General features: G+C 35.0%; 1 protein-coding gene across 2 annotated transcripts in view; it reads left to right on the plus strand.

Annotated features, from left to right (window-relative positions):
- Nucleotides 1-698: 698 nt before the first annotated feature.
- KIF18A (kinesin family member 18A) overlaps nucleotides 699-21840 on the plus strand; it is a 73483-nt gene continuing 52341 nt past the window's right edge. Inside the window, exons 1-10 of one of the 2 annotated variants that reach the window (XM_039217096.1) lie at nucleotides 699-780; nucleotides 1282-1392; nucleotides 6136-6508; nucleotides 8527-8684; nucleotides 11535-11639; nucleotides 12411-12521; nucleotides 14448-14645; nucleotides 16816-16992; nucleotides 17749-17823; nucleotides 18025-18137. In XM_039217096.1, the coding sequence (XP_039073027.1) occupies nucleotides 6184-6508; nucleotides 8527-8684; nucleotides 11535-11639; nucleotides 12411-12521; nucleotides 14448-14645; nucleotides 16816-16992; nucleotides 17749-17823; nucleotides 18025-18137 (1262 nt within the window). In that variant the 5' untranslated portion in view covers nucleotides 699-780; nucleotides 1282-1392; nucleotides 6136-6183. The remainder of the gene's footprint in view (nucleotides 781-1281; nucleotides 1393-6135; nucleotides 6509-8526; nucleotides 8685-11534; nucleotides 11640-12410; nucleotides 12522-14447; nucleotides 14646-16815; nucleotides 16993-17748; nucleotides 17824-18024; nucleotides 18138-21840) is intronic. The other variant, XM_039217097.1, reaches the window with a different exon arrangement.

Consider the following 21840-nt stretch of genomic DNA (forward strand, 5'->3'; position numbering starts at 1 on the left):
AAAAACCAATGCATCCAATAATGAACTAGGCCAATAAATTTAAATGAATTTATTTTGAAAAGTCACCATCCGAAAGGAATGTAAAAAACAAACACCAAATAGTTTCACAGTCAGCAATAAAGGGAGTAGGCCTGGGAGTCTTGAGAAATGAAGCCTAGGGCCTTAAACCTAAAGCCTTGGACTTTCAGTTAATTGAGGCGAACTGACCCCAGTCCGGTTCAAGGGAAAGTGGCTGAAAGGAACAGGTCCCTACAGGTTCCAGAACGTGGGACCTGTGCCCTGGAGGCCTCACTACTCAATAGAGAAAAGAAGATAAACATTCAGAATCCATTAACCCACACCCAACAGGCTCTGCCTCTCCCCACAAGCAGACGGCACAAGCCAACCCCTGCCCGCTCGCGTCTCACTCACACCCTGAACCCAGGGACTGGGCCCTGCGCCCGCGGGTCTGGAAGAGGTCTGAGGATCCCAGGTGGCTACCTCCCACCAGCAGCTGCGGTCTAGCCCCGCCCACCTCGGCCAACGCCTCCGGAAACAGCCGTACGCGTTGCCCCGGCGACGCGCAGCAAGGCCGCACACCCAGAGCCGCGCGGCTGAGACTACTGGCGCCAAGCTTCAACGCGCCACGGCAACGTCCGACGTGATTGCGTCACGAAGACGACAGCCAATGAAACGAGGTACTGAAAAAGCTGCCTTGGGTTTGAATCTTGTTGCGGAGTTTGAATCGCGGGGAGGCGGACGTCGAAGTGAAGTGTCGCGGTAACCTTTGGTGGCCCCGAGGTGAGTAAGAAGCACGCGAGGAGAAACCTCTCGTCTCGGGAACGATTCTTTTGATGATCTGTCTTGCTGGAAGCGGAAGGCTCTTGCGGCCCCTGAGGAGTAGAAGACGGGACAGGCTGGTTGACAAACGCCGAAGGATTGAGTGGGGGTGGGGGGTAAGGGGTGGGGTAGTTAGTGTCCCTGGGGAGAAAGTGAAAGGAAGAGGAACTCGAGACCCCGCTAGAGCAGTTTTCCACTTGATCGGGAGCCCTTGACTGCTCAGCAGGAAGGGCAGAAATCTCCTGCCTTAAATTCTGAGGAAGTCGGAAGTTTTAAAGGGCATCCTGGCTCTTTCCCCAGACTGGCAGAGCACTTTAATTGCCCTGCACCTTAGTGTAAAGTTCGTTCCGGACTCCAAATTCAAAATGTTTTGTTTCGGAAACAGTTGTAAATGCGACTCTGAGCTTAACTATGTATTAAGGAATTTTGGTTTTCCAACTTAAAAACTTTTTGTCCTATAAGGTCCTGTTGTTAACCTGGCAGAGGTCAGTCGGGAACCTCCTGAGTCCCAGCTGTAGCATCAAGATAAAACCTGCCGTCACAGCCTAACGGGATTGCCAAAAATCAGATGAGGTACGGAAGCGATACCAATTGGCAAAGTGCTTTGCAAATGAATGAGAAGAACTCCTACCCTCTTCTTAGTTTCTGAAAGACCCTTTTAGGAGCTCACCAGGCATTCAGTTACAGAGACAATCAAGGCTAACTGCTGTTTATGAAAAGAGGCTATTTGTCCAGAATTGAATAATTTTGTATAAAATATAGTTTAAGTTATTTGCTACTAACTATGCAGTAGACTGTGTTAAGCATTCTACAGGTTTTAGTTGGTAGTAGTAGTATTCCACTACATTCAGCCCCCCTAGGAACTTTGATTCTAGAGAGTGTAAGATCCAAAGACTAGATAGTGCTTGTTAATAGTTTTCTGTTACTTTGTAACATTTGTCTTTTTCAGTAAAGATCTGCCTTTAATGGTAGTAATTAATCTTGTCTATTACTGAACAAGTATTTAGAAGTACATAATATTTTCACTTTAAAAGTGTATCTGGGGGTGCCTGGGTGGCTCAGTCGGTTGAGCGTCCCACCTCAGCTGAGGTCATGATCTTGTGGTTTGTGAGTTCAAGCCCGGCGTTGGGCTCTGTGCTGATAGCTCAGAGCCTGGAGCCTGCTTCATTCAGATTCTGTGTCTCCCTCTCTCTCTGCCCCTCCCCCTCTCATGCTCTGTCTCTCAAAAATAAATAAAGATGCACTTTAAAGAAGTGCATCTGGGTCAAAGTGCATTGATACCCTGAATCAATTAAAGTATACGATAAAATCACTTTTATGGTATCAACTCTATGAAATCTAGAAGAAAAAAATAGCCCAGATGTTAGTGCCACTCTTCACTCCGTTTGAAATTTTTCTTCTTCCCTGAAGTTTTTAAGTTAGTAGAAGCACTGGCTCTAACACTAAAGTTATTTCCAAAGAGGTGTAACCTACAGAGACTATAAATGATACTGTGGAGGATAGTTCCTGCTCCTAAAAATTATTTGTTGAACCTAAATCTAATTCAGATTTGAGTTTGAATACAAGAAATAATTTATAACTCCACATTCAACATAATTTGTGCAACATTTCTGTAATTTGTTTGAGAATGTTCTGTTGTTATTCCAGTAGAGTGTAATTGTTAGGGACATGGGCTTTGGATTTAGACATGAGTGTACATTCTGGCTTCTCACTTACTAGATATGTCATCTTGGAAAATTACTTATCTAAATTTAAGCCTCTGTTTTTATACAATGGAGACTATGTAGAGTGTGCTTTATATGATTATTTTAAGGATTGAATATGATGGCGGCGCCTGGGTGGCTCGGTCGGTTAAGCGTCCGACTTCGGCTCCAGTCATGATCTCCTGCATCGGGCTCTGTGCTGACAGCTCAGAGCCTGGATCCTGCTTCAGATTCTGTGTCTCCTCTCTCTCTACCTCTTCCCCACTCATTCTCTGTTTCTCTCTGTCTCAAAAATAAAACAAAAAATATTAAAAATAAAAAAGGATTGAATAAGATGATAAATGTTAAATGTTTACCATAATGTCTGGCCATAACATGCTCAAATGATAATCATTATTCATTAATAGTATCACTTTATTGACCTAATTTAAAAGTTCTCAGTAGTATATTTGCTGAGAATAGATACTGTTAGATATTCCACAAGCAGAAAGAAGTCATATACTCTTTTGGTTTCATTTCAGTATTCATTCACAAGCTCCTATGGTAGGCCCTGAGGTTTCTATCTGTGTTTCTATCAAACACAGGCAAATATATATTATTACCTTCAATGAGAAAATTTCTAGAGATTAAATATTTACATCTGAGAGAGTAGTGATTTAAGTGATTTGGCTTCATATCCAGTTAGTCTGAGTTCAAATCCCATGTCTTGTACTTCCAATCCTTTGAGCTAGTTAACTTAATTTCTCTATATTATATTTTCCCTCTATAAAACACAATAATAATATCTATATCATAAGATTGGGGATTAAATGAGAAGCATGTAAGTTGCTTAGCAGTTTCTATTTGTATACTAGGTGCTCAGTAGAAAGTATTCCATAAATACAATGCCATTACATGAAAGATTGTGCTTAAGGTCAGTTTTTAGTATCACAAGAAATGTGGGATGCTACTAGCTTATAATAGAAGTCAGAAATGTTAAACATTCTCTAATACATGGAACAGTTCCAAACAAGGAAGGATTGTCCTATCCAAAGGGTCATCATAAGCCCATTGGGAAACATTAAAAAGATGAACCAGGACCTTTGGCAATAAGAGACAGGAATGAGGGTAGATAGGGAAGAGAACTGACATTTATTGAATGCCTTAATACACTTAATACTTGTTATAATTTTTAGCCTTCACAACAATGCTATGAGGTATTTCTTTTATACAAATGAGAAACCTGAGACTCACTGAGGTTAAGTAACTTGTCCAAGGTCACAAAGGTAAGCCGTTGTGGGACTTGGCTAGACAGAAAGTAATTCTTCTGGAACCTGACTGTTAGAATCCAAATGACCATCCTTCCCTCTTCAGCATTCTATTTTTGGGGAAGGATAGAGACCTAAAAAGGGAGAACTGTGTCCTGTGTCTCCTGCTTTTAGATTACTTTGGCCTTCTTTGAATTCTTCCCAAAAGTATATGGCTTTATCATTGTTGTTACTTATCCCATTTTAAAATAACAAAATATTTTCTTCTAACCTTCCCCCTCCACCAACACCATTTCTTGGCTCACTTTTGCAGTGGTATTACTGTGTTCACTGAATCTTATTAGGTTTTTGTCCCCTCTTCCCCCAGAACTTTTCTTTTAGTTGGCTTCCATATTACTAAATCTTATGGTTACTTCTCAGTGTGCACTTCACATATTACCAGTATTTAACACGGTTGATTATCCTGTCCTTGATTAAAGATTCCCAAAATCTTAGTGTCATTTGAAGCTCTAAAAACTTTTAAAAGCTTCAAATGGTATTAAGACTCTGAGGACAAACTTTACTTTTTTAAATTGGGTTCTATCCGCCTTGACATTTCTAGATTTCTATATCTTCCAACACTCAGGCCAAGAACCTTGGAGTCATTCTTAAGTCCTATCTTTCTCTCATACTGCACATCTATCAAGAAAAGCTATTGTCTTTACCTTCAGAATACATCCAGAATATGACCACTACCCTCTTCTGAGTTGACAGCATCATCTCCTATTTATATTACTTCAATGTGCTAACTACTCTCTATTCCTATAATGTGTTATCTACACAGTAGTGAGAGTGCATGGATTATATCACAAAACAAAATATTAAATGACACACACACAAAACCCTGATAGATCTCTTTATCTGAAGTATAAGTCAAACCCTGGCCTTAGACTTAGACTGAAACACTGTAGTTAAACCACATACAACCACAGCTAGGCTACCCAGAAACCAAGCTTTGATTTTCACAAGAGCTTCAGCACTATTTTAGTTGGCTTATGGGAATGGACAGGAAAAGATCTCTAAGAATCATCAAGGTAATGAAGGGAGGGCCTTAACTATTTACTATTTTTAGTACGAGTGATCTTGGCTGCAAGCCTCTTGGCAGTGGAAATTAATACATCCAGGCTCATCTCTACCTGTAATCTCACAAACCCATGGGTTTAAAAATAGTTCCAAGGATGCCTCAATTAGTTAGCCCAGGTAACTAAGGTGATAAAGATGGCATATACATGATGGTGTGTTCAGAGATCCCAATCTGCTCTGTAATACTATAAGTTTAGGGTACTTCAGTGATGGTAGGTTTAAAAATTGTCTGGTAGGGCGCCTGGGTGGCTCAGTTGGTTAAACATCCCACTCTTGATCTCAGCTCAGGTCCTGATCTCATGGTTCATAAACTCTGCACTGAGTGTGGAACCTGCTTGGGATTCTCTCTCCCTCTCTCTCTGCCCCTTCCCCACTTACCGGCTTGCATGTGCACTCCTTCTCTCTTCTCAAAATGAATAAATTTCCAAAAAATGTATGGCCTCTCTTGTCTCACATAAAAATAAAAAGTAAAAATAAAGATAAACTAACATAGATCAATAATTTGGAAACCTCAGTTATCCAGAAAATCTAGAATCTAAAAGTTAAAACTAAGAAAAAAAATTAAAAACATTTTAGATTTTCTAATTTCTTTTTTCATCAAATATTTATACAGTCTGTCATGTGCAAGGCACCGTTTTAGGCTCTTGGAACATATCGGTAATCAAAACATTAAAATAAATGCATGCCCTTAAAGAGTGCATGGTTTACCTGGAAGTTAGAAAATAACAAATACAATAAATAAGTAAAAAATAAATACTATTTGGAGATGGTAAGTGTTTGGGGGGAAAAACAGAGCAGTAGAAGGATAATTTGGAATTCAGTTGGCAATTTTAATAAGAGTAATGAGGAGGGTAACATTTGAGCAAGAACTTGAAAAGAAGTGAGGGTGTTAGGCATGCAGATAATTGTAATAGAATAGTTGGTAGAAAGATCTTATTGGGGTGCTTGGTGTGTTAGCTGAAATGGAGGGAGGAAAAAGAAGATCAATAAAACGGGAAAATGGAGACCATTTAGAGAACTTAAACATGTACTCTGAATAAAATAAAACCACTGGAAGGCATTGAACCCAGGAGTGAAATATATATTACGTTTTTAAAATGTATATATTTCCAGTAATATTTAGGGTGAAGAGGATAGAATTAACAACTTTTCTTAGTGAATACTACATTCACTAAGAATACATTCCAGTCATATTATATACAATGGAGCTAGTATTAATACTTTGTTTTCCTTTTTAATTACAGAGAACTATTCTGGTTTTCATATAAACAGAGGAAGCAAGATAGTCAACAATGTCTGTCACCCAGGAAGACTTGTGTCACCACATGAAAGTAGTTGTTCGTGTGCGTCCTGAAAACACAAAAGAAAAGGCAGCTGGATTCCATAATGTGGTCCATGTTGTGGATAAGCATATCCTAGTTTTTGATCCCAAACAAGAAGAAATCAGTTTTTTCCATGGAAAGAAAACTGGAAATCGAGATATTACAAAGAGACAAAATAAGGATCTCAAATTTGTATTTGATGCTGTTTTTGATGAAACTTCAACTCAATTGGAAGTTTTTGAACACACTACTAAGCCAATTCTTCGTAGTTTTTTGAATGGCTATAATTGCACAGGTAATTGTTTCAGTTACAGTTTACTTTTTCCACCTGGTTTCAGTTTTACATTAGAATGGACATCTACTTGGCCCATTCTTCTAAATATAATCAATTTTAAAGTGCTTTTTGCTAAAAAATTTTTAAGTTCAATAGGATTTATCATAAATGTAGACTTTCTTTGAAATTCAGTTATATTTAAGATATCATTTGTGAAACTTTCTCTTCCAGAGCCTTGCTATGGTCCCTTTAGGCAGTCATCTTCTCAGTTTCCTGTGTTATTAAACCACGTGTCTTGTAATTGATGCCAGATTTCTCACAATTTGTATTCATTAGTATTCTCTCTGCTTACCTATACAACAATCTATTCCTGGGGAACAGTTGGATATTTCATTTATAGTCCCTTGAAATAAAAATGTGAAAAGGCCATGTTAATTGAGTGCCATGTGCTATTTCAACAGATCTTCAGCCCAAAGCATCTCTAGTGCTCTGGATAGATCTATAATTTGCCTTTCAAAACAGCCATGTTCATTTCCTAGAGTGAGATTGAAAAGGCCAGTAAATTCAATGTTTACAAGGCACTTAATACTATTATTTGTATCTTATTTTTGTAATCACCACCATTTTTGACATTTTCCTTAAGATACCCCAAAACTGTAACGTTTCACTGTCTCCAACTCATTCAGTTTTATTACAGAAGACTTATCCTCTTGGTCAAACAAGAATGGAATGTGGTTTATTGATTAGAACTGCTGTGATTCTCATTTTTAAGTGTATATTCTTTTCCTCATTCATGAAACTCCATGTTGTCTCCAGAGATTTTTAAAATTTTTCTTGACTCCAAATGAAAAAATCTCTACCAAGCAAATAGTGAATCTTTGTTTTCTTCTCGACTTTATTTTATATTATGATCCAGCTATCTTAAGACTTCTTGATTTACCACTAGCTTACATTAAATGGAATGAAATGAAACATGTATCTGTTCAATTAATTCTACTAATAAGTATTTTAGTAGTTTGTTAATATTTGGTTTAGCAGAGATTTAACTTATAAAAACATTCTTACCGGTAATAATATGAGTATTTAATTGTCTTAATTGATCATTACGTGAAGTATTTGCCATATGTAATTAATTCAGAGTAGCTTTATGTTTTTTGTTCTTTAAACACATCACTTTTATGTGATGTGAGAGAGAATTGTGAAAACAAAGTAATCTGCCTAAAACAAATTTTAAAAAGGAATTTTATAAATGGCTTCTATTGAAATTCATTTATTCAGCAAATTTGAAGTGGATATCTGCTTTGTTTCAGCTGATTCACTAGTTGTGAAGGATATACACAGTTTCAGCCTTAAAGCTCACAGTTGGAAATACAGAGTGATACAGGTTAGAATAGAAAAAGGTACAGCATATACTGAGGGTTCAAATGAGGGAGCACACACTTCTGCCTGTGACATGGAAAAGTGACATTTGTGCTGAATATTTAGAACAGGCGTAAGTGTTCCAGCTGGATTAAGTAGAGGAACTCTTCAGTGGAAAGGCAGTGGAGTATACATGCAGAGAATGTCACACGATCTAGTATACTTAGACCACACCAAGAAAGAAATAGGATAGAGAGAGGGCCTAACAATATTCCAAGGTAAGGAATTTCAGTTTTCTCATATAGGACCATGGAACAATTAATTTAACATATTCAATTTTGTTTTCATAAAAATAACTGTACAAAATTCTAAGAGATGGATTAAAGAAGATTGAGACTAGGTAGGAATGCTGGTAACTGATTAAACATTGTTAGAGTTCTGTAGAAGAAAGGGAACATGAGGGGGTGGATGGTACCATTAACCAGAATAAAGAATATAGGAGCTAAGAGTAGATTTGCGTTTAAATTCCCAGGTTTTAGGATAAGACTAGAAGTTAATTTTAGATCTATTGAGTTTAAAGTTATATTCAGGATATACAGATTGAACTCCCCACAGGAGAGTGGATATAGTAGTGTTGTATGCATAATGAAGAGCTTTGATCCCCTTTTATAAAAACTCAGTACTTGCATATGGTGCCACTGGAGCTGGGAAGACCCACACGATGCTAGGATCAGCTGCTGAACCTGGAGTGATGTATCTAACGATGTTAGACCTTTACAAATCCATGGAGGAGATTAAAGAAGAGAAAGTATGTAGTACTGCAGTTTCTTATCTGGAGGTGAGTTTACAATATCATTCTTTAGATGAGTCAATGGTATTAAATATTTAAAAGGTTTCACGGCCCATTCAAACTATTCTATCATGTAGGAATTTTCTAATGAATATATAAAATCATTGAAATTCCTGCTCTTAAGTATTTATTATGCATCTTTATCTTTTTCTGCTGAGTATGTTATTTTAGCCTAATTTCTGACTAGCAAGATTAGCACAAAAACTTCCAGATACTCTTCACCTAGATCTCTCATATGTTAATATTTTACTGACTTTGCTTTTTCCCTTGGTATGTGTGTGTCTTTCTCTTTTTTCTAATCTGCTTAAGTTACAAAAGTTCTCAAAATCAGGAAATTAACAGTGATAGAACACCAGTACCTAATCTATAAATCTTAATGAGATTTTGCCAATTATTCTGATGTTGCCCTTTTTGAAAAAGACAATCTAAGATCATAAATTTCATTCAATTCTCATATCTCTTTAGTCTTAATTTGGATTTTTTTTCCTTTGTGTTTTATGTCACTGTCATAAAACCTCTACTTTGGGTTAGTCAACAGTTAGATTCAGGTTGTACACTGGCAAGAACACCATAGAAGTGATGTTGAGTTCTTCTCATGGTATCATATCAAGAGGCTTAGGTGGTTAGTTAGTCAGTCCCATTACTCATTTGGTTAACTTTTCATCCATTTCCTTATGTTGGTGTCAGCAAAGTTACTGCACTATAAAGATACTTCTTTACCCTTTCTCCTCTTACTCCTCAAACTTGCATCTATTACTCTTGGCATCCACTGATAATTCATGCTTGAATCAGTTATTATGATGGTAGATGATAGTGATGCTTAAATTCCATAATTTCATCTGCATTCATTCCTTACTTTCTCCTAAACAGAAGAGCTTTTCCTTTCCTTTATTATATCAGCATGGACTCATGGAGTCTTAACATTATTTAATAGCTTATAATCCTTTTCCATAATTATTTATTTATAAAGCTCAAATTATGCTGGATTTGACAAGTCAAGTCTCCTTCATGCTTCTTTTGTGTCCTTTTGACATAACCCCATCATTCTTCTGCCTTCTTAGTAATAGCTTATATTCAACAAATAATAACTGGGTGGTAAGCACTCTTAACTTTGTGTTCAGATAATATTTCAGATACCAGTGCAGAAATAAATCCATGATTTTACTGCCTGTTCATTTGCAGTATCAGAGAAAACATTTCTAATAGTCACAGCTCTCTTATTAACACCTTGTAGTTTGGTTCCTACTGAGAAAGTTTCTTCACGTTTCAAAAATTGATTAAGATATGCAGGTTGCTGAAAATTTTCTGATCTATAGAACTTAGAAATAAAAGAGAAATAAAACTCATTTTCTATAAGTACTGAAAAAATTGCTTTGAACTGAATTGGGGAAAGAGCATGGCAGTATTCATTATTTCTTCCTTAGATCCTTTTATAACTGGGAGAATTCTAAAGTTTGGTTATTTTTATAATGTTTTTAATTGTTTTTTCTTTCTTTTAATCTGTCTTCATTTTATTAATGGGAAGGAAGGTAATGTTTAATCTAGTGGTTTTTCACTCGGCTCTGCATTGGAGTTGTCTATGGAGCTTTTTAAAAATAGACATACGTAGGCATCACCCCCTGGACATTTTAATTTAATAGGTCTGGATTGTGGCTGAGGCATCTTATGTTTTTTAAAAGCTCCCAGGTGATTTTGATGCATAGACTGGCTTGAGAATGGTTGTTTTAGTTGTGTATTTTGTGTGATTGAAATGGGTTAAAGGGAAGCATTTGAAAAGTGACTGCTGCTTCTCAGAAAAATAACAACCAAAAAAAATTATCTCTTTATATTTTACTACCTTAAGAACTTATTACATTTAAAAATGGTTAATATTCATTATAGAAAATCCTACCAGAAATGAAGTATCACTATGGGCTGTTTATTAGAACATGGAAATAACTTAAACTGAATAATTCTTAAAGCCTTAGTTCTGTGCATGTTTTTAAGTCTTATCACTAGTTGTAGTTATCATTTGGTTTGCAAGTCGAAATTTCAGTTCCTTTGATAAAATCAATATTTGATATTTGATAAAATCAATAGTACCATTTATATGCATTGCTTACAAAAATTACTAAAAAAAAAAAGAAAATTGCCAGAGACAAAATGGTACTCAATGCCATGCAGTAGACTGAGGATATCTGGGCTCCAATCACTCACTACTCTGCTATTCCATATGTGGCCATGGACAAGTCACTTAACCTCCTAGGGCCTCAGTTCCCCTCATCATTCAAATGAAGGTTGTGAGGGAGTCCTATTATGAAACTTGTTATTAAGAATTGCATATTAAACAATGCAGTTAAAGGATAAATGAAATATGTGCTATCAATCCCTAAGTATAGGTTTTCTTTAAGTTCTAAAATTTAAAAAGTTTTGACTGTTGGAGAATCTTGAAATAACAAATATCTTTCGTAAGAACCATGGCACCTTCATATAACAATAGAATCCCCCAAAACCTTATGTCCCATATATTTCCAGAAAATAGGAAAAGGCACAATCCAGCTATCTTTTTCTTTTCACTGTAGTCATCAAGTTAGGAATTATGGAGTGAGGATATAATGACTCCACCTTTAAATATCAGTTGCAAACCTAAGTAATAAAACTCCTCTGTTTTCTCAGATCAGATGATAGAAAATTAATGGCAACAAGAGGTAAAAGGGGTGAGATGAATGAAAATCAGTTCCACTTACCTTTAAGATGTAATTCTAATGCAACCTTAAATCAGTAACGTGTGATGTTATCACTATTATTTCAGCATCCATGCTAAAGCAGTTGTTTTTGGGTTTTTTTTTCCCTTTTAAGGTATATAATGAACAGATTCGTGACCTCTTAGTAAATTCAGGGCCTCTTGCTGTTCGAGAAGATGCCCAAAAAGGGGTAGTTGTTCAGGGGTTGACTTTACATCAGGTATGCTTATAAATTTATTTTTCCTTATGCTAATAGTAAGTGTGGTTATTTAACCATTTACTTTTTTTTCCATTGTGTTCAAGAAAGAAGAAAAATTATGAAGTGAAGAGTTAAAATAATCTGCATATATCTTTAGTATTATTGTTTCCCTTTGAAAGAATTGAATGAACTTTTCTTTTAAAAATCTATTTGAAAATTTAATACCATGTGTTCTGCCTAATACATTTATATTTTATCTCTACAGAGAGGCAAGATTTCATCTTTTATTTCTCATATAACACCAAAATATAGTTGACCCTTGAACAACATAGATTTGAACTGAACGTGTCCTCTTATATGCAGATTTTTTTCTTATAAATACAGAACAGTACTGCAAATGTATTTTTTCTTCCTTATGATTCTCTTAATAACATTTCCTTTTTTTCATTTATGGTAAGAATACAGTGCAGAATACATGTAATATGCAAAATATGTATTAATCACCTGTTTTATCAGAAAGGCTTCAAGTCAACAGTACATTATTAGTAGTAAAGCTTTGGGGAAATCATAAGTTATACATAGATTTTAATTCCCTGGAGGGAAGGGGTGTGTCCACCCTGAGCCCACATATTACTTACTCCTTACTATACAGGGAATATACAGAGATTCAATTTTTAAAAAGCATTTTTTACCTTTTATCTTTAAAAGTCTTTTTTCTTGTTGAAAGTTTATTAAAAATTTTAAAGATAGATGGCTAATTTGTATATTTTTCTTTTACTTAAACTTCTCTAGCCCAAATCCTCAGAGGAAATTTTACAGTTGTTGGATAATGGAAACAAAAACAGGACACAGCATCCCACTGATATGAATGCCACATCTTCTCGTTCTCATGCTGTTTTCCAGGTAATAGGCCATTAAACTATTGCTCTTAAAATTGAGTTTAAAATAAACAAACCCAAATTCGTGTGGTAATTTTCACATATACAAAGAAAATCCCTTTATTTGTGGACTCCTTACTCAGCATTTCCTTAACTCTACAGCTTTGAAAAGATTTTATCAAGAATATTCAGAATTGAGGGGCACCAGGGTGGCTTAGTCGGTTAAGCGTCCGACTTTCGCTTAGGTCATGATCTTGCGGTTCATGGGTTCGAGCCCCGCATCAGGCACTGTGCTGACTGTCAGCTCAGAGCCTGGAGCCTGTTTCAGTCTGTGACTCCCTCTCTCTCTGACCCTCCCCTGCTCACGCTGTCTCTCTCTCTCTCTCCTAGAAATAAATAAAAACATTAAAAAAAAAAGAATATTCAGAATTGAAATGATGTAAATCAGAACTATAAAGTTTTACATGTGTGAAGATAACAGGAGAGTAAGATAGTAGTGTTAGAGGGTTTTTTCCTTGAGTTTTTTGCTTTTCTTTTTTTTAAGTTAGTGAAAATATTTAATCTTTTCTAAAGATAAACTTATATTCAGAGCAAACTTACTCTTTATAGATCTAGATTTACAGAACCAATAAATTGGGGAGAGACTGATTCACTTTTTTTAAACGTTTCACCATAGAGACCGTTTGAGTAGTTGCATTCCTTGAGGACATTTATTGCATCAATACAGTTCTTTTTAGGAATACAATTCTAGAAAGAGTTAAAGCATAGGTTAGTAGCTATTATTTTTTGTAGCTTCTGGTCCTGTTAAAATACAAATTATTTTAGGGGCGCCTGGGTGGCTCAGCTGGTTGAGCGTCCGACTTCAGCTCAGGTCACGATCTCACAGTTCGTGGGTTCGAGCCCCCGTGGGGCTCTGTGCTGACAGCTAGCTCAGAGCCTGGAGCCTGTTTCAGATTCTATGTCTCCCTCTCTCTCTGACCCTCCCCTGCTAATGCTGTCTGTCTCTCTCTTTCTCTCTCTCTCTCTCTCTCAGAAATAAATAAAACATTAAAAAAAAATTTTTTTTAAATACAAATTATTTTATAGCTTCATTCTGGATTATGCTATTAGAGCCCATCTTATAAAAGAAATTGACATAGTTGGAAGAATTCCTATCTGAGGCAGTCAAGTCATTCAGAAAGTCCTTAGTCCATAAAATTTTATTAATCTTCATTTATCAGTGGTCATGAGAGAAATGTTTATCCATGACACTGAAATTTCCCTAAAATGTCTTAGACCCTGCTTTATAAGAATATTAACAGAGTTTTATAATGGAATAATAGCTAATCTTCTTCATCTATTTTAAGTTTGCCACTTAGCTTATTTTAGTTAAACCATAAAGTAGCCTAAATGATGCTTTACTCTAATGAGCTGAACATGACAAATATATTCTACTATTTTTTTAATATGGGATATTTTCTTAATTATAACAACATGCAATTTGGGGAATTAGAATACATTTACTCTCCAATTTGAGCTGACATTCAGATTCACCTTTCCTTTAGGAACAATCCCCGGACAAAGGCAAAGCATTCTGATCACTGCCTTTGGTTTTCTGTTAAGAATATTATTTCTAGAGTACCTGTGCCCTGCCTCCACCACTGGTAATTCTATGTTCTGGTTCAAGGGTTACCAGAACACAAATGGTAGTTGTTTTGAGCTTCTGTCATGCCAGGAGTCATTTGCCCTCTGGTACACATATGGGAAATCTTATCACTTTTGAGGTTTTTTCAACTTCATAATTCTGGTATTCTTACTTATCACCCAGTCACAATATTATACTTTCTTCAGAATGTTTTTGAAATGAAAATAATTTTGATTTCATGCTATTTTAAAAATAAAGTGCATGTTTCTCTTTGAATTTTGTTAAATCTTATCCTCATTTTTCCTGTTCTCCTGTAATTTCAAAAAGATTTATTTGCGACAACAAGACAGAACAGCAAGTATCAGTCAAAATGTACGAATTGCCAAGATGTCACTCATTGATCTGGCAGGGTCTGAGAGAGCAAGTACTACCAGTGCTAAGGGGACCCGATTTATAGAAGGCACAAATATTAATCGGTCACTCTTAGCCCTTGGGAATGTTATCAATGCCTTAGCAGATTCAAAGGTAGGTGCTGTATGTTTACTTATTTAAATATTTTGAAATATTGAAATATGTGTAACTCCTAGGAAGGGTTATTACTTAAAAATTTTTGTAGAACTCCTAGAAACAGTTATTACTTAAAATAATTTTGTTTTAAAGGTCTGTTATAAATCAAATGTCCAGTGTATATCAGTAAAATTTGTATATAGAGCAAAGATCATAGAGGGCCTGCTATATCAAATAAAGCTATTTTTGTTTGGTTTTGTTTTAATTTCTAGTTTCAGAACCAGAATTTGTTGAAAGAAAACAATTGACTATCATATTGACAGTCAATATTTTATCATACTTTCTCATCACTTATTTTATACCTGATTATTAAAATGACCATTTCAGGGCACCTGGGTGGCTCATTTGGTAGAGTTTCTGATTCTTGATTTTGATTCAGGTCATAGTCTCATGGGTTGTAAGATCAAAGCCTGTGTCAGGCTCTGTGCTGATGGTGTGGAGTCTTCTTGGAATTCTCTCCCTCTCTAACCCTTCCCTGCTTATACGACCTTTCACTCTTTTAAATAAACATTTAAAAAAATAAATAAAATAAAATGACCATTTAGTGATCACTACACAGCAAGCATAATAATTTAATTGGGAAGAATAAAAAAATTTTAGAAAAACTAAATTTTGTTCTGGTTTGTATTTTATATACTATGAGATTGGTTTAAATATTAGAGTTTTAATTTTTCTTAGGAAGAAGGGATTAAGATATAAAGTATAATCAAATCACCTAATAAGGTAATGTGTATTAGATGCCTTTGAGGCATTTAAAAATATTTTAGCTCTACTATATGCTAGAGTGCTTACTAGAATACAGCATATTTAACACTTCTGTATTGGTAAAAATAGCTTCCTTTTATTTATTTATTTTTAATTGATTCTAGTTCAAGCCAGGTTCAAAATTTAGGAAATTACTGTCACTAGGAAAACACAGGTCAATGAATGCTAGGAAAATGTTGTATTTTGATTTAATAAAATTAAAATGATTTGAGAAGTCTTTTAAATTAAGACACGTTCTGAAATCAAGTGAAGATTACAAAGGTAATATGTCTTTTATATTCTAAGTTAAAATTTCAAACATGTAAACAGCATGATAAAAAGACTAGTTTTCTAAACTTAAGCCATTTATAGCATTTTTTCTTTCCATACTGACTCAGTTTTTAATAATTGACTCCCATTGAGTCGTTTATGAGTCCGTGTTATGTATGGACTTGAACATGTAAAATCATTTCAAGTTAACACCAACAGTGGACATTCCACACTATTTGGGAAACACTGCTATGATGAAAAGCTCAGTACTACTGGGACCTGGGGCACCTTGGGTCCATTTCTAGCTCCGAATCATCAGGCACATGACCTGAAGCAAGCCATTTCACTTTCTGTGTGGCTTCCATTTGTCTCTTGTGTAATATGAAAGATCTACACTGGATAGCATAAGGTTGCTTTTAGCTCAACATTATAATGTTTTATTTTTATATAGAAGGTATCCTTTTTGGAAAATTTCGTTTTTACTTTAAAATCAGAACTGTATCTTTTAAGTAAGGGAAACCTAGAAATACTAAGTTCTCTTAGAACTGTCTTGTCCTTTCAGATGAAGTCTTTGTAAAATTGTAATTTTAATTTACTTTGTGTCCATGTTAACTAATTATTTAATGAGAGAAATAGCTCTATGCCCATGCAAAATTCTTATTATTCCTATATTATATTTATAGAGGGCATATGTTACTTTTATATTTTAATTTATTTTTTAAGAATGATGATTTTTTATGGACATTTTGTTTTTAATAGAGAAAAGTTGCTAAACTAATATAGAAAGATTTTGTTAAATATACTCCACATTCAGTTTTCCCAGTTGTTAACATCTCACATTTCTGTGGTATACTTATCACAACTCATGAACCAATATTGATTTTTTTATTAGCTAATGTTTATATTTATTTACATGGGGATATAACCCTTAAGTAGGATATTTGTTTTATATATTCACTCAATAGTTCCGTAAGGTTCATTATCATCATTTCGATTACCAATCATATCATAAGTCTGTGCAAAGTTGGGCAGTGCTTAAATTCTTAGTGAAGTGATAGCAGGTTTGCATTTAAATGTGGAAAATGACATAAGAATTCTTTTTTTGTTCTTTCAGAGAAAGAATCAGCATATTCCTTACAGAAATAGTAAGCTCACTCGCTTGTTAAAGGATTCTCTTGGAGGAAACTGTCAAACTATAATGATAGCTGCTGTTAGTCCTTCCTCTCTGTTCTACGATGACACATATAACACTCTTAAGTATGCTAATCGTGCAAAGGACATTAAATCTTCTGTAAGTGTGTTTACTCTGCCTTTATTGTAAGGGCATCGGATGTATACTATTTTTATAACTCTAAAAAAATATTAAAGTTGTGTTTTTACAAATGAATTAGCAAACAGGTTTAGAAATGTCTTTGTTGGCTTGGTTAATTGAGCATTAACTTGGACAATCAAACCATTAAGCATCTTGATTACATATATAAGAGATACCATTATATAGTCTTTTAGAAGCCAGAATGCTTCAGTGCCTTTCTTCCTAACATTTTTCACATCATGGCACATATTTTGATGGCACCGTGGGGGTAATTGGTCAAGGCTTTAACACATTTGTTATAGCCAAGGATGCTATCTGCCATAGCTCAGCACCAAGCCTTTCTTCCTGAAAACCTTGGATATATTAGGTAATCTCTCCAAGCCATGGTCACTTCATCTGTAAAATAGATATATCTGCCTCAGTTTAAAAGTAAATAGCCCCTTTAAAATAATTCATGATATTGATGCAACCAATATAGCTCTAACGATATAATGATTGATTAGGTCAGTATTCTTTCTATTAACTTGGGGTTATTTAAAAAAATTTAAGTCAAACATGATGTATGTTTCATGATTGTCAAATGACTGTAATTGTCACAAATTTTGAATTCATGGGTCTGAATTAATGAGGATATAATGCCGGTTTTCTCATACATTTATATATGTATGTATATCTATATATAGCTATGTTATTATTATCTCTCTATATACAGCCATGATTTTTATCTTTTAACAGTTGAAGAGCAATGTTCTTCACCTTGACAATCATATAACTCGGTATGTAAAGATCTGTAATGAGCAGAAGGAAGAGGTATGTCTTCTCTTTACACTTTATGGTAATCTCCCTCAGTTCTTCATTTATGGGATTCTGCAAACTTAATTGCCTAAAAATTTGACATTTTTTCATATTATAGTTGAAAATCTGGCATGTTCAGTTATTTTTCACAGCTAAGATTTTTCTGTGGCTATGTATAATGGAGACAAATAATTTTTAACTAGTGTTTCTCTCTAGATTTTAATGCTAAAAGAAAAACTAAAAGCCTATGAAGAACAGAAAGCCTTTACTGATGAAAATAACAAAGCAAAGTTAATGATTTCAAACCCTCAGGAAAAAGAAATTGAAAGGTAAAAATGACATGAAGATCTCATTTTGAGGATTTTACAGTTTTAAAATTTAGTCAGATATTTTATGTTATCATTTTTTGTGTAAGTATGCCTTTATATACTCAACTGAATTCAAGAAGTCACTGATTGCTCTTCATTTGCACACTTTGGAGATCAGATAATTTTGGTTCTGATTATAGTTGTGATTGTACCAGGACTTAGGTATAACATGGAGAAAATAAAGTCAGTTATGTCACTTATGAAATTAGTTTTTAGCTGTTTTCATATTTTTCTTCTCAGGTCTCTTATTCCATTCAGGCTACTGTAACAAAATACCACAGACTGTCATCTTATAAACAAAACAAAAAAACAAAAATTATTTCTCATGGTTCTGGAGACTGGAAGTCCCAAGATTAGGGGGGCTAGCATAGTTGGGTGAGGGCATTCTTCCCAGCGGAAGATTTCAGTCCTTGAATCCTCACATGAACTCTGAAGGGAGATCTCTCCACAGCCTCTCTTACAGGGGCACTAATCCCATACACAGGGGTCTCTGCCCTCATCTGATTACCTCCCAAAGGCCTGACCTCCTAGTACCATCACCTTGGGTGTTAGGTTTCAACATAGGAATTTTGGATCTCATCTGGCATAGTATCATTTTTTGTATAGTTCAGGTGAATCTTATCTATCCTTTCTTGGCTATATATAACTCTAAAAATTCACTTAGTTGGTTAATTATTTGAAGGGACATCTCTCAGTGGTATAAATTAATACAGAACTTTGATTAGTCCCCACTAAGCTTCCTAGCAGGTAATTTTTTTTTTAAAAGGTGTTAATAATACAGTATTCACAAGTATTTCTCCACTAAGCAGTTAAGATAATTTGCCAAATTGTCCCAATGGGATACTAGTTCAAAAGCTATGAATCTTGAGTAGTTCTAAGATGGCAGTAAGAAATTCCTGGATCAAACAAATTTGGAAATAAAACCTTACTTGAGGATACTAGGTGATTTCCAAAGACATCAGTTTATTAAAGGCTCTAAGAGGTCTTATAATAAAGGTATCTGTTCAGTCTTGATTGAAGTTGACTGAAGTTAAACTTACTTGACATTTCTCCAGAGCCAGTATTCTGGTACATTAGTATGAGAAACTAACCACAACTTAAGCCAATGATTATTCACACTGTTTTGGAACTCTACGGTTTATAGAAAGTATTTTGCTATATGTAAGGAAGACTAGTCAACAGTGACTTTCAAGCTAGTTTCAGGTACAACACCATTTTTAAAATTGGATTTGTATATTGAAGTTTACATAAAATATCCTTGATTTGAAAAAAATTATGTTTTCTGACTCAATTGACCCCAGATGCTAAGAATGCTAATAATTCTAATAATAATACTACTAACAGTAGTACTTTACCTTTGTAGATGGCTTTATGGTTTTTGATTATTTTTAGGCCCATATCAATTTACTCTGATCACTAGAACAATCCTTTGAAATTTGAATTGGGGTATTGTTTTTTTTCAAAGATAAGGCAAGAACTTTTAAATCCTAATCTTCTTCTTCCATATCATGCTGTTTTACAGATATCACAAGAGGTAATTAAACAACTGTTTCTCTCACTGACAATCAATTTTTCATATAGCATAAAGTTGACCTATATATTGTTAGAATACAAGAACTCTGTTTATGCCAGAGATGTTCTAAAATATTTAAGTTATTTTCTGTTAATTCCTCCAACAACCGATGGTCAAGAAAAAATTGTTACATTTATGATGCTTTTTATTATATCTCACCAATCTTACAGTGATTTTTAAAAAATAAGTGAAATGGGGGCTCCTGGGTGACTCAGTCAGTTGAGCATCCAACTTGGGCTCAGGTCTGATCTTACTATTTGTGAGTTCAAGCCCCACATCAGGCTTTGTGCTGACAGCTCAGAGGCTGGAGCTCACTTCAGATTCTGTGTCTCCCTTTCTCTCTGACCCTCTCACGCTCTGTGAGAAATACACATTAAATTTTTTTTTAATAAGTAAGTGAAATAAAAGTGATTGCTTGTTATGCAATGTATCTTATCAAAAAAAGCTTTTACCTCTGGTATAGTATTAGTTGTTGTTATTTCCCTTTGTTAGTCAAACGTGGGATTGGTCCATGTGCAACCAGATATTCTTTTGTTGGTGCAAGTTTAAAAATGAATTTAAAGAAAAATAAAGAAGTCACCAGCTGCTTAAAATTGGACTCCTTGCTTGCATGGGATTGTTAACACTATCTAACCAGATCTAGTTATCAGTTGAAACCTAGTAGACTTTTCTGCATTAATGACTTTGAGTGGTTGAACCTTTCCTTCTGGTAAGATGATTCAGGAGGGAGATGGCCTGAACTATGAAATAAGCATTTCAGGGAGTATTTTTCACATTTCAACCTGATTTAACCAAGAGTAAAAGCTTTCAGAGGTTTTTTTTTTGGGGGGGGGGGGCAGGTTGTGTTTCTTTTAACTTTTTCTTTTTTCTTTTTTAAATATAATTTATTGTCATATTGGTTTCCGCACAGCACCCAGTGTTCATCCCAACAAGTGCCCTCCTCAGTGCCCATCTGCGAGTTTCCCCTCTACCTCACCCCGCATCATCCCTCAGTTCTCATTATTTGAGAGTCTTTTATGGTTTGGCTCCTTCCCTCTCTGTAACTTTCGTTTTCCCCTTCCCCTCCCCCATGTGAAAACATATGGTATCTGTCTTTCTCTGACTGACTTATTTCACTTAGCATAATACCCTCCAGTTCCATCCACATTGCTGCAAATGGCCAGATTTTATTCTTTCTCATTGCCATATAGTAGTCCATTGTATAAATATACCACATCTTCTTGATCCATTCATCAGTTGATGGACATTTAGGCTCTTTCCATGATTTGGCTATTGTTGAAAGAGCTGTTATAAACACTGGGGTACACGTGCCCCTGTGCATCAGCACTCCTGTATCCCTTGGGTAAATTCCTAGCAGTGCTATTGCTGGGTCATAGGGGAGTTCTATTGTTAGTTTTTTTAGGAACCTCCACACTGTTTTCCAGAGCGGCTGCACCAGTTTGCCTTCTCACCAGCAGTGACAGAGGGTGCCCATTTCTCTACATCCTCGCCAGCATCTATAGTCTCCTGATTTGTTCATTTTAGCCCCTAGAGTTTTACTTTATACAACATGTTAAATAATTTACTTGTACTTATAAAGAAGCTTTAATAGTCAGATTATACACACCATAGCCTTTGTCATTTTCCCTCAATATTAGCTTTCTCTTAAAAGAAGTATATGAAATAACTTATATCATTACAATCATACTGTTTCATAGAACTTTTTAATACCATGAATCTGCAAAATGTCTTTTTTAAAATAAACTTAACGCTTTTATGTGGTTGACTGAGATAAAAGGAAGAATATACAGTATTTACTGTCTATCAAAGCTATTTCGAAAGGTAATATTCAAGGAGAAATCATAAAAAGAAAGTACAGTTGTTCTTTATACAGGGTAATTATAAAACTTCATTTATGAGGGTATCACGAAAATTGTGCAAAATTTAATGTATCACCTAAAATTTTGGCAAGATTTTTGTTACTAGTTACTTGAATATTTTAAATGACTAGAAAATAGTTATGAGTCAATCCCTTAGAGCCCTTACTGTTTTAAAATGGTTGATTTTTTTTTTTAAAGATGTCTAGAAACCTTTGATACTATTTCCTTTTCT

This window comes from Hyaena hyaena, unplaced genomic scaffold (genome assembly GCF_003009895.1).
Source record: "Hyaena hyaena isolate Hyena2069 unplaced genomic scaffold, ASM300989v1 scaffold_668, whole genome shotgun sequence".
NCBI lineage: Eukaryota > Metazoa > Chordata > Mammalia > Carnivora > Hyaenidae > Hyaena > Hyaena hyaena.